This window comes from Phyllobates terribilis, unplaced genomic scaffold (genome assembly GCF_046119375.1).
Source record: "Phyllobates terribilis strain yellow unplaced genomic scaffold, ASM4611937v1 Scaffold_8__6_contigs__length_399053987, whole genome shotgun sequence".
Taxonomy (NCBI): Eukaryota; Metazoa; Chordata; class Amphibia; order Anura; family Dendrobatidae; genus Phyllobates; species Phyllobates terribilis.
The window spans coordinates 17,156,378-17,170,173 of NW_027362768.1; the positions used below are offsets into that span (position 1 = coordinate 17,156,378).

Below are 13,796 nucleotides of genomic sequence, written 5' to 3' on the forward strand. Positions count from 1 at the left end.
AAAGTGACTTAAAAAAATAATAAATGATGAATCAGGCCCCAAATGTCCCAAAAATATCAATATCAGGTTTATAGGAATAGATCACATCTGAATGGTGGGAGCAATTACCAACAAAGTCCCACTAAAACCATACATCTGCTACTTCACTACTATGACTACTCTCCCTACTGATTGGAATATGCTAAATAAACAGAAAAGGCCACGATCCAAAATGTCCTGGAATGTTACCTAGATCACAACATCTGGATATGGCATATTAGTCTGCGTCGGACCTTATAAACACACATCTGTAGACTGTGCGCGCTGAGAGGTGAAAATGTCACCGACACATGAGAAGTCCTGGTACTGCCTGTGAAAATGTTTTATGTGTCAGATCATTCCAGCGTTAGTCAAAGGACATGACAGTCTCAGCCATTTCTCGCCCGGAGTAAAGTGGTTCCAATATAAATGCACAGCGAAGGGAAACGACATTTTAATAGGAGTTAGTCTTCAAAAACTTGGAGAAGTTCAGGAAATTTGACACAGTTGGCCTCTCATCTGAACATGTCTATGTGCAACTAAAACTGAAAATTCTCCAGTGTTTGTCAAAAATGTTTTCATGGTGAAAGAAATTATAACGTTGTCCTTCACGCACATATTTTTTCCCATATTGCTGCTCTACCAGTTTTAGTTTGAATATCTATGATGGAAATCAAATGGTCCATTATTTCTAGTCGTAGGATTATTTTTGTCATTTTTGGGGGAAATAATTTCATAGTAATTGATAGTAGTGATTTGAACCATTTCTTTTGAAATCTATTATGTAATAGTCTTTCATTGTCATTTCACTTGCAAGATCAAAGGGAATCTATCAGCAGACATTTTCTATGGAATCTGAGTGCAGCATGATGTAGGGCAGTGTTCCCTAACTCCAGTCTTCAAGAGCCACCAACAAATCATGTTGTCAGAATTTCCTTAGTATTGCCCAGTTGATAATTCCATCACTTGTGCTATAATAAGGAAATCCTGAAAACATCATTTGTTGGTGCCTCTGGAGTTGGAGGATACTGTTGTAGGGACAGAGAGCCTGATTCCAGCTATGTGTCACTTACTGGACTGCTTGATGCAGTTTTGATAAAATCCATTTTCGCTACAGCAGATACACTGTAGTAGTGCTATGAATGCTCAGCCCTGCTCACACCCCTGATTGGCAGCTCCATGTGAACACTGTCAGCAAGCTGCCAATCAGTGGTGGTGGCGGGTTTACAAAGAATAGCTGGACTATCTGGCACGTGATACCTAGTCCTGCATTGATAATCTCCTGCTGATAAAACATTGATTGTATTGAAACTACAGCAAGCTGCTGAGTAAGTGACACATCCCTGGCATCAGGCTCTCTGCCCCTACATCATGCTGCTCTTGGATTAAACAGCAAAAAACCTTTTCACAGATTCCCTTTAAAGCTGCATTCATCATAACAGCTAAATATATACAACTTCTGCTGTCCCCTTACTTTGTGTATATGTTCATCATTGTATCCTATGGAGCTTATTTGCTTATAAGTAAACATAACTCTAAAATTAATCATCATAGAAAGCAATTAGTGGTTTTTGCCAGTATATGCATTGATAATGCATTGATTAAAAACCTCATCAATGTGCGAGTGATGTGACGCGCCCCCTGGGACATATTCCTTTTTTGAGGGGAATACCCGGCACCGGATCAGATGGGGGGTTGTAGTCTCCGAGCGGCTGTGACCCGGCCCGTGCCCAGGGCGTCAAACTCAGTGTTATGTGGCAGTCCTACAGATGTTATTAAGAGTTCTTTTGTGTCGACTACGCCACCCGTTGTGATGCGGTCACTGTGGCCGCCGCTGCAGCAGGGTCCGCTGAGGCTGATGGTGGGTGCGCAGCTTGGTGGAATAACCCCCAACGGGAGGGGTATAGCCTCAGAGGGGACAGGTGCAGAGGATGGGGGTTGTGGTGGTGCAGTGCAGACGGCAGTGAAGACAGAGTCGGGTTGTGCAGTTAAGGGTGTTTACTTACTGCAGATGTTGTACTGGTCACTCCAGCTTCGAGTGACCACCCGAGCCGTGCTGCGTCCACCAGGTCCTGGATCCAGCCAACCCCCAAACAAGTCCGGAGCGTGGCCCTGAGCTCTCCTTCTGTCCCGTTCTCTGGCCGTCCCCACCAGTGATCCACCTAGGTCCAGCTCCCTCGGGCATTCTGTTGGGACACCCTTGGCCCTGGGTTCCCTGACCCTTCATGTGGTGTGCCTTCGGGGTGGATGTGGTGGGTGACCGTGGCAAACGCTGCCCACGGTCTCCGGTCTCTGGCTGGGGAATGTTTTTACCCCCACCAGCTTGGGTTCCGGTACCCTGATGCCGACTCTTCACCCGGGGATTTTAGTTGGGATCTTGGAGTCCTTTTCTTCTGTGCCTCTGGGTCTCTCTCTTTTCTCCTCTCTCACTCTGGGTCTTTCTTCTCCTCTGCTCCTGACTTGTTCTCTGCAACTGACTGACCCTGTTCTTAGTTGGTGCCCACCTTATATACACCCTCTATGTGTGAGCTCAGGTGACCAGCACCCAATGAGCTCCTAACTTTACCCAGGCTGCTCCCCCTATCTGCCCCTACACTACTTGGGATGTACCACCCCCCTCCCACTCCAGCCAGGAACAGACTCGGTCGTACCTGCACATTTCTAAGTGGGAGTACCGTCGGTCTGCTCCTCGGAAATGGGATGTGTGTAGTGCATGCAGCCTACCGAGCTCAGTTCCACTCTCCATCCTTATCCGGGAGTGGAATATCACACCTCTGGGTTGAGGTGCAATACCCCTGTAGCAGCCGAATCCTCAGGGTGCTACATTCCCCCCTGGTAAATCACAGCACGTCCTCGGGCTGTAAGACATAAAACAACACCAAAACATACAAATTTTTTTTTTTTTTCATATAAACATAATAAAACATATAAAACATTATATATATATAAAACTTTTCATATAAACATTCTCGTCGTCTCTTGTTTCAGGTTCCTCCTCCGGACACTGTGCAACGTGTGTCCGGGAAAAGTGCGACAGTCTCTTAGAAAAACTGGTTTTCCTATAAAACCGGTAGGGGGCGCTTTAGGAAGCGCAACTATATACAGGGGAAGTTGGCCGCTCTCAGTCCTCGGCCAGGTAGAGGGAAGGGAATGGCTGCTCACAGCCCTCAGCCTGTGGGATTAAGGGGTTAACGGGTAAACAGTTCACTCAGCTGGTCCCAACGGGGACTATATATATGTAGCAACAGTCTCTTTGGTACCCGGTCGGGTAACTATTTACATCTACTGCTCTGCCGCACTCAACGGCGTCTTCCTCCTGCTCTTTGCTTATAGCTGGTTGTAACTTCAGACCCGTCCGGGTCCTCTTGCTCCTCCTCCTCGCACCGCAACTCCTCCTCCGTCAGGCGGTGCACATGGAGGGCGTAAGGTCCTTTGGCACACTTGTGCCGGGTGAAGGTGACCTCGTCTCCGATGTAGAGGTCACGACCTCTGTGCCCCTCCGGCAGATGGGACTCCACGTCTCTGCGCGTGACAAAGACGTCGCCGGGGGTGTTGTGGTCTCTGATGAAGCCCCACCCATGCTGCAGGTTAAACTTTATTACAGTCCCGGTGGTACGGGGACTGTGCGCTGCACGGGGGTCCCTCCTGGTCCGGCTCTTCTGCTCCGCGCTCTTTACTTGAGCTTGCTGTTCCCGGACCCGCCTCTCTCTCCGCTCCCTCGCAAACTCCTCGAGCTGTTGGCGGCAGCACTCAGCACGCTCCGCTGCAGCTGCCCTGGTTTCCTGAGTGAACCCCATTAGATCTTCTCCGGTGGGGTCCCACTCAAACTGCGCTTCCGCTAGCGGGGGCGAGATCCTTATTACGGGCTTCGGAGCCGGAATCAGGGGTGCACACATGGCCCCAACCCTCCTCTGGTGCTCCAGTTCGTAATACTTCTGGGGCCAGATGAAAGGCTGCCCGTCCGGCCACGTGTGCTGGGCAAACAAGTCCTCTCCCAGACGCGGCACCCTTGATTTTACGGGTGCGGGCGCGGTGGTGGTGGCGCCCGGGTTGCCCAGGCCTTGCGGCCAGGCCTGGGGCACCTGGAAGGTGAAGGGCACCGTTAATACGGCGGCGCCCTGGGCTACCTGGCCTTGCGACCAGGCCGGAGGCTCCGCGGAGGTAGGGGGCGCTGTAGGTGATGCGACGCCCGGGAATTCTAGGCCCTGCGACCAGGCTGGTGGTACTTCCTGCTTGGTCACGCTCGGGGTCGAGGCGTGTGACGTCACAGGGGTCGCGGCGGCGGCTTCCGGTTGGGGCCTAGTCTGCGTCGGTGACATGGCGTTTTCGGGCACAGCAGGGGGACTTTCGGGCTCTGCGACGGGGAGCTGGGGCAGGTAAGCGGTGTCACGGCTTGGGGTATAGACGTCCCCTTTACCTGCCTCCATGCGTTCGGCTCCCTCCTCGGCGCCGTCTCCGGCCTTGGGTCCTCCCGCGCCATCCTCAGAGGCGGTCTGCTTCCTCATCTCGGCTGGCGTGCTCCGGGTCTTGGTTTGCTGGGCCATCTCACGGCTCCACTCCGCCAATGCCTCTCGCTGTACCCGGGCCATCCTCCGTGCGAGGCCCTCCAGGGCAGTCTGTGCACACTCCCGGTCTCGGGGGAGCTGTGCAAGGACCTCCACTAGGCCTAGTGGGGTCGTGGTGTCCAGCAGGCTCCTGACCAACGGGTCGGTGCTGCTCTGCTCTTCTTCCAGCAGGCTCCTGGCCAGCGGGCCGGTGCTGCTCTGCTCTCTGGACATCTCCGGGTGAGCTTCTCTGCTACTCCTCTCCAGACTTCTTGCCTCCGGGTGCGCTCGCTCCAGACTGCTCCAGGCGGCACCCATCTTCGTTCTTTTCTTTCGTCTCCTCCCACTTCGAGGGCGGTCCCGGGGCCACTGGGTGACTGTCAGCTCCAGGGGCGGTTCTTTCACGCTGACAGACACCTCTAGCATCACAGTCTCTGTTGGTGGGGGTGGTTTCCACTTTTGGCGCCATTTTCTGTCCTGGCCCACGATGGGAGGCGGCCTCTTGCCCTCCTTTGGCACGCCCATAATGGCGTCCGCTGCTCTTCCAAGGCGGGAAATCTTCGGATTTGGCGGGAAGCGTCGCCCAGTGGCGGGAAACTCTGCAGATGGCGGGAACAAGCTGGAAATGGCGGACAATCGGCGGGAAACGACCTGTGATGGGGTCCGATGGCGTGGACCCTCCGGAACCGGCGGGAGACTTCTTTCTGAGGTAAACTTGCACTTTTCTTCAGGCACGCAGTACCCGGGTGTTGCGGGCATGTAATCCTGCCGACTACGCCAAAGTTGACGCGCCCCCTGGGACATATTCCTTTTTTGAGGGGAATACCCGGCACCGGATCAGATGGGGGGTTGTAGTCTCCGAGCGGCTGTGACCCGGCCCGTGCCCAGGGCGTCAAACTCAGTGTTATGTGGCAGTCCTACAGATGTTATTAAGAGTTCTTTTGTGTCGACTACGCCACCCGTTGTGATGCGGTCACTGTGGCCGCCGCTGCAGCAGGGTCCGCTGAGGCTGATGGTGGGTGCGCAGCTTGGTGGAATAACCCCCAACGGGAGGGGTATAGCCTCAGAGGGGACAGGTGCAGAGGATGGGGGTTGTGGTGGTGCAGTGCAGACGGCAGTGAAGACAGAGTCGGGTTGTGCAGTTAAGGGTGTTTGCTTACTGCAGATGTTGTACTGGTCACTCCAGCTTCGAGTGACCACCCGAGCCGTGCTGCGTCCACCAGGTCCTGGATCCAGCCAACCCCCAAACAAGTCCGGAGCGTGGCCCTGAGCTCTCCTTCTGTCCCGTTCTCTGGCCGTCCCCACCAGTGATCCACCTAGGTCCAGCTCCCTCGGGCCTTCTGTTGGGACACCCTTGGCCCTGGGTTCCCTGACCCTTCATGTGGTGTGCCTTCGGGGTGGATGTGGTGGGTGACCGTGGCAAACGCTGCCCACGGTCTCCGGTCTCTGGCTGGGGAATGTTTTTACCCCCACCAGCTTGGGTTCCGGTACCCTGATGCCGACTCTTCACCCGGGGATTTTAGTTGGGATCTTGGAGTCCTTTTCTTCTGTGCCTCTGGGTCTCTCTCTTTTCTCCTCTCTCACTCTGGGTCTTTCTTCTCCTCTGCTCCTGACTTGTTCTCTGCAACTGACTGACCCTGTTCTTAGTTGGTGCCCACCTTATATACACCCTCTATGTGTGAGCTCAGGTGACCAGCACCCAATGAGCTCCTAACTTTACCCAGGCTGCTCCCCCTATCTGCCCCTACACTACTTGGGATGTACCACCCCCCTCCCACTCCAGCCAGGAACAGACTCGGTCGTACCTGCACATTTCTAAGTGGGAGTACCGTCGGTCTGCTCCTCGGAAATGGGATGTGTGTAGTGCATGCAGCCTACCGAGCTCAGTTCCACTCTCCATCCTTATCCGGGAGTGGAATATCACACCTCTGGGTTGAGGTGCAATACCCCTGTAGCAGCCGAATCCTCAGGGTGCTACAGATGCACGACCTGGTGCGTAGGCACCATGAGGCGTTGTTCCCCTCTTGTGCTTTCTAAGACCAGCACTATTCAAGTGTATGGGGCTATGCTACAATTCCAATATATTACCAATCTCTGCTGCTCTGCAGCTAAAAAATGCATAAGGGCATCCTGGGCCCCTTTCCTCTAGGATCCATCCGAAATTAAGCCTCCTTGTCAAACATTGATGATATATCTAATCAATGAGCCATTAAAGCTTGTTGTGTGAAAAAAAAACCCTTTAATCTGCCTATAACAATGCAAAACGATCTTAAAGTGGAATTAAACCCAATTAACATTTTTAGATATTTTAGGAGTTGATCATCACATTTATATAATTTGCAATTCTAAGGTATCTTAGATTATGATGAATAGTGCCATGGCCAATTAAAAGGAACCTGTCACCTGATTCACGCTACATGAGAAATCTGTCAATCACTTCCAGCAGCACTGGGGGAAGCAGCCTGGAGACTAAGCCAGACTAGTCTTCCCTCCGGCTATGGTCCCTGGCTGGATCTGTAAAGTATATATTCTCTAGTGCAATAGTGCAGCCAGGTTCTGATTCATGCTGCCTTATTCTCATTTGCACATAGAAACACGAGAAGCAATGAGATGAAACTGAAAGGGAGAAGATACAGATTAGATATTAGAAAAGACTTTTTGGCAGTGAGGGTGATCAATGAGTGGAACAGGCGGCCACAAGAGGTGGTGAGTTCTCCTTCAATGGAAGTCTTCTAACAGAGGCTGGACAGACATCTGTTTGAGATGGTTTAGTGACTCCTGTACTGATCAGGGGGTTGGACACGATGACCCTGGAGGTAATCTCCAACTCTAGCATTCTATGATTCTATGGTTTGGGCAGCATGGATCAGGTGACATGTTCCCTTTAACAAATACATTGGGTACACATTTGATGTAAATCATTAAAAAGCTTAGTCATCTTTCCATGTGAAACTTTGATATCACTTGTTTAGTTCCACTTTAAATGGATATTTATAAGGAATATGCCAGCAGGGTTTTGCCAATTAATCTGAGAGCAGCATGATGTAGGAGAAGAGACCCTGATTCCAGTGATGTGTCACTTACTGGGCTTCTTGTTGTTGTTCCAATAAAATCAGTGTTTTATCAGTAGGAGATTATCACTACAGGACTAGTTTGTCTTGTGCCATGTAGTCCATGTGTTCAGTGTAACCCCACTCCCACCACTGATTGGCAGCTTTCTGCCTATGCACAATGTACACAGAAAGCTGCCAATCAGTGGTGTGGGCAGGGTTATACAGGGCTCATCATTCAGAGAACTGCTAGATCTGCATCAGAAAAACAGGAGTGTTATCAAAACTGCATCAAGCAACCCAGTAAGTGACATATCACTAGAATCAGGGTCTCTGCCTCTACATTATGATGCTCCCAGATGGGGTTGCAAAAACCTAGTGACAGATTCCCTATAAAGCTGAAAAACCACTGAGTTTCTGGGTTCCCTGTGACATTTGCTCACAAGAGCTCCATTGCTTAGTAAAGCCATATTATGTGTTGCAATGAATTCTGCATTGTAAGTCAATGTCGAATGGGAAGAAGCATTGCACACATAATAGCTGTAACCATGCTTGTAATCTGCTAACTAACAAAGCCTTGCCTAACAAATCTTCCTTTTGCAATATAGTATGCACCTGAAGAACTAATCGAATATGACTATGAGTATGGGGGAGCAGATTACAAGGAGCCTGACTTTGTTACAGAGACACCTATAATTGCTGAAGATTATGTAGTTCAGACTGAGGTATAGTAAATATATGTTGTGTGCACTGCGTGTGTCACCATTCTCTCATCACCTGCTCCAGTGTCATCTCAGTCCCTTTTCTCCAGCTGACCTATGACCTCCTTGCTCTGGAAGTTGGGTGAAGTTAATGGCAGGTTCTTTTTAGCGAGAAAAAAAAGATACCCTCAATTGGGTAAATCCTTGTTACAGAAATCTATTATACATGTACTGAGATATTCGTGTTGTAAACTTACAGTTTTGGTGGCTTATATTCTGATTTGATCAAGTGTAATTAATAAACCAGTCTTTGTAAAAAGTAATGATGGTTTCTGAAAGCAGTCCATAGGTTATTGTATTATGTCACCGGTGGACAACCAGTTGACCAGTCTATTTGATATCTTCACAAAAGCATTAAATTAGAGAATAAGCCATGAGTAACTGTACGCAGCCTGCCCTTCAAACTCTTCCTTACTTCCCCTTCTTCATTCTTTCATTCATTGTCTCCATCCGGTCTTTCACCACATTTTTGCAGAAGAAGAAAGCCAGTTCCAAAACGAAGAAGAAGCCAGTCCCCCCTAAATCAAAGGGAAAACCCCAAAAGGTCACGCCCAAAAACTCATTTGCAGCTAAGAAGAAGAAGGGCAAGACCGTTTACCAGGCATCAACAAGAAAAAGAATAGGGGTAAAGGTAGCAAAGACATCAAGATCTTCAATAGCGTCAGCCCCGAAGATCTGTGATCATGAGATATAAAATGCCCTAACCTCACTAGAAGTGGACAGAACCTCTGGCTAATACCATAACCTATACCTATACCCCTACTTTTTGAAATGCTATCCTACAAGATATCAACATTAAATTAACAGATCCTTGCATTTTTCTCTCAGGCTAATGTGGTTGATTACATACCAGAACAATATGGAGAAGTAGACTATGGATTCCAGACAGATACACCTTCTCATACAACCGGACCCAATGAGGTAAAAAAAAGAAATTATGAACATAGGTGGAACTTTCTTTTTCTACAAGTCTGTAACATGGATTGGTAATTTATAGAGATGATCTAATCTGCTAAGATTCGAATTCAGCAAATAAGGCAAATTTCAAGAAAGAGAATTTGTCAAATTCTATAATACTATTAATCTGCAGATATAGGGTTACTCTGTAGGTTAATAACATTATAAAGGTGCCTGGCCGGAGTACTGAAAGTGCCGCACCCGAGAGACAATGAACTTTATTTCTCTCGGGAGCCACCAGCTTTCAGTCATGTAGGCGTGCCCGGAGCAATTACAGAACTGAGAGTGGTGGCTGTCAGCGCACCCCAGCACTGACTGACAGTCAGCTCCGCCCTGATGTACTGCTGACCCAGCTGTCAGTCAGTGCCGGGTCGTGCCTACAGCCGCCGCTCTCAGTTCTGTAAGCAGTGGCTATAATTGCTCTGGGCACACCTGCATGGCTGAAAGCCAGTGGCTCCCAGGAGAAAAAAAGCTAATTTTCTCCAGTTTGCTGCACTTTTATTACTGAGGCCGGCCATCTTCATAACACTATTAATCTGCAGATTAACCCTTTACCTGCAGACTGATATTGTTATCAGATCGAACAGGTTCCCTTTAATGGGGAAATTCGATTTGCATCCAAGTTTCTCAATGCAAATTGAAAGTTCCTTATTATATGACCCCAGAGCATAAGGAATGTACTGTAGTACATGAAAAAAAAAAGAATACTCACCTTATCACTTGCCTTTCCTCCCACCCTTGCAATCCATTGTCCGGTCCTCCTGTCCTTTACTTTCTGCCTTGTACTATCGTGTGCATCCTCTTCAGCCTGCCTCACACCACAAGAGGGTTTCTGGCACTAAGTAGAACTCTGATGTCATTGTACGCCATACCGTTGAGACGCAAGTCGTGACGTCATAACATCACAACGTGCGTTATGAGAGACCTGGTTAGCACCTTGGAGAGCGAAAGTTGGGACATCATCACATGCGCCACAACAACAAGAAGCGCATTGACATCATAGGCCTATTCTGCTGCCGGAAACACCAGTGTAAAGTGAAGCAGACCAAAAAGGATGCGTCCAACAGAGGAGGAGGAAAGGAGAGGTGCGAAGCACCAGATTGCAGGTTGCAGGGATAGCAGGACAGGCGAGTGCTAAGGTGAGTATCATTTTTTTAAAAAGCTTTTGCCGACCCTCTATGGTTCTGCATAATGACTTCCAGCATTCTGCCATTTTTTTGAATTTGTGCAGAACGAATTGCAAAAAAAAATCGTAAACTTCAAGACGAATTCAACTCTACTCGATTACATTTGCTGATCTCTAGTAATATATTATGTCTGATCATTTTACAAATGTTACTGTTGTACTATGAAGAAAAATCTGACAGTATTCTGCGCTTTGGCTTTGGACCAATACTGGTAACAGAACACTCCAACAATACATAAGGAGGTGTGAAGAGCACTGTTGACATAAGACATGACATGTTTTATACCTTAATGACAGTCATTTTACCTTGTGGATTAACACAGTGAAGATCAGGTTTGCCAACAAAAAAAGGATTTGACGGGAATGAAATTATCACTGATCTACTTACTTTGCTCGCTGTTAGGCTTTAAAGCAATGTAGTCATCAGTTCTGCTTAGGACATATCAGCAATGATTCATATTGCTGTATCAGGCTGCTTGTGGTGCACACCTAACGAGTAATGCTTATTATGTACTTTTCCACTGCAAACCGAGAAGGTTCATAGTAATGAAAGCTGATGTTGGGCAAAAAGATGCAATAAACTATAGCAACCAAATTATTACTTTTACCATTTAGTAAATAAAACCAACAGATGACAATTTGCTAAGGATTTTGCATTTTAGTATGCATCAGTTTTTATTATCCACGGAGGTTCTTTGTTACCATCTCTTTGTGCATTTTGTTGATTGAGGTCTAATAAAACTGGCTGATACCATTAGGCAAGTTTATCATCTAGAACCTCTGCTTTATAAAATAGGATCACAAAGGGTATATTTTGGTTTAGTTGAAGGTAAACTTCAGTATATTTTCATACATTTAGTACCATCATTCCAATTACCTGTCACTAAGAAATAGTGTAACTTACCCAGAAGGACACCTTAAAAATAATGTGTAGGAAAGAGGAGATAAGGAGGATATATGTCACTTATTAATATATAAGCCTCGATTCATCAAAGTGACTACGCCAGAATTCTGATGTAATGCTCTGTGAAAAGTTGCAAAGTTTTTGTGCAACGTTGAGTTGCACAAAAATTTTGAGACTTTTTCTGTTTTCATGCCAGTTTTGCCCGAGCAGGATGGAAGCTTGATGCCACAGATCATCTAATTTATGACGAGTTGTGACGTACCTTATGCCAAAACTTTTACTCCATTTTCTGACTGGAGTAAAATTAGTGGTGAGGCGCAAGCCAATTGTCTTAGTTAATCAGGAGCACCAGATTCCAACACTCCCCATCATCCATACTGGTCTTGATGAATCAGGGGCATAGTGTTTAGAACTTTCTGCCCCATTCTCTAGCACTGTGAAGTGTAACCTACTTGACAATAGCTCTTCTCCAAGGAAGGTCCATCGATCCTGAAAATGCCCGCTGATGGAAGTATGGCGTGTGAGACAACCTTGTCCATAATTGATTTCCATTTTAGTACGTTTTTTCTGTACTAGTTTTTGGCAGCATAAGTACAAATGAAAATATTGGACTAAGTTTTCATCTGCTCTTGCACACCGGCATAATAATTCAGATGGCAGATGCCTCCAGCAGCATTCATTTCAGCAGGGCTACCCTTCGAGAAGACATAGATGACAAGAGGGCAGTGCTTCAGAGTACTAGAGAACGGTGTAGTCATTCTGAGTTAGATATACCCTACTACCCACTTAATAGATACTTAATCTACACACTTCTAAATTCTTTTCTCCGTTTAAGGGGAATCTACCACTAGATTTTTGCTGGCAAATTTGAGAGCAACATAATGTAGAGGCAGAGACCCTGATTTCAGTGATGTGTCACATATGGGGCTGCTTGTTGTAGCTTTTATAAACTCGCAGTTTTATCAGCAGGAGATTATCACTAAAGGACTAGTAAACCTGCTGCCATGTAGTCCTCCATATTCATGAGCACTGTGTAATCCATCCCATAGGAAAGATTGGCAGCTTTCTGCCTATGCGGAGCATACACATAAAGCTGCCAATCAGCGATTTGGGCGGGGTTATACAAAGCTCAGCATATAGAGAACTGGGAGATCTGCAGCCCCAATATCATGCTGCTCTCAGATAGGGTAACAAAATCCTGGAGACAGGGTATATTTAATCAGAGGAACCTTTCTGCTGATGGCAACTCTATCAAATATTATTGCCAATTGATGCAAATAGTAAACCAGCAAATAACTAGGCATGCCATTTTAAAAAGTGAATCTGTTGGTTTTAGATGACAAATCTGCCTAATTATTCGCTCAAGAACCGTAAAAACTGCAATGGAGATATACACAATTTGTGATGTACTAATGGATACTGTAAAATACTTTCTATATCTTGTTTCCATATTGTACAACTACACCAAATTTAGCAAAGCCATTTTTATTCTACAATTCTCATCACATCTACAAAATAGAAGGCAATGATGAAAGTTATTCCTTTGCAAGCTGGTAACTGATGTGCCTTCTTTCCTTAATGGCAGCCTTTTTTGCCACACTATCTGCCTATGAACTGCAAATATCAACATTTTGTAAAAGCACTTAGGTACCGTTCATTAGCGGCTAGGAAGCCAAGAGATGTCTACCTATCGCTTACTCTCTGCTTAGATCATCTGTGCTTCATCTATATCCAACCCATAGAAATTGGAATAAACGTCTATGAAATTATCTTTTGGTGAAGATGTTTCAATTATTCTGAAAATCATTCTCTTAGATATAATTGACTTGCCAAAAATCCTAAAATGTTCTGATTCTGTTTAGTGTTTGCTTTAAATCTGCATTCTCCTTATTTATATAGTATATAGTAAATATCCATAGATACAGAACCAAGAACATTTCTGCTAATGTGAACTGTAAGTTTCATTCCATAGAATCATGTGATAAATTGTCTGGATTTTATAACAGACTTATGCAGCCCTTCGAAATATCCTGCAGCAACAGATACAAGTGGAATGCACATTTAAAGAATATATTTAGAAAAACATTTGGGAATCGGCCATTTGCAGATGCTATAACAGCTTTTATTTAATAATATTTCATGTAGAGTATCGCTATGCCGTGAATTGTAAGCAGACGCTAGCTTTATAGGGGTTTAGGCATCGCTTTGAAAGCAGCAGTACTAATTGAATCAGTAAATTAAAAGAACCACCAAAACCACCTAAGCCAACTAAAATTTTTGGCAATAATAATTTATGTTTCACCTACTTGAAAACTGTAAAATAGTACTGCTGCTTTACATTGAAATATGTTTACATTCTCATCTTTTAATTTCTAA

At 46.4% G+C, this 13,796-nt stretch overlaps 1 protein-coding gene across 1 annotated transcript in view; it reads left to right on the forward strand.

The window, feature by feature from the left end:
- The window catches only part of COL11A1 (collagen type XI alpha 1 chain), a 253,934-nt gene that overhangs the window by 105,343 nt on the left and 134,795 nt on the right, over positions 1-13,796 (forward strand). The window contains exons 6-7 of the mRNA XM_073642853.1: positions 8,221-8,337; positions 9,202-9,294. Of these exons, the coding sequence (XP_073498954.1) occupies positions 8,221-8,337; positions 9,202-9,294 (210 nt within the window). The remainder of the gene's footprint in view (positions 1-8,220; positions 8,338-9,201; positions 9,295-13,796) is intronic.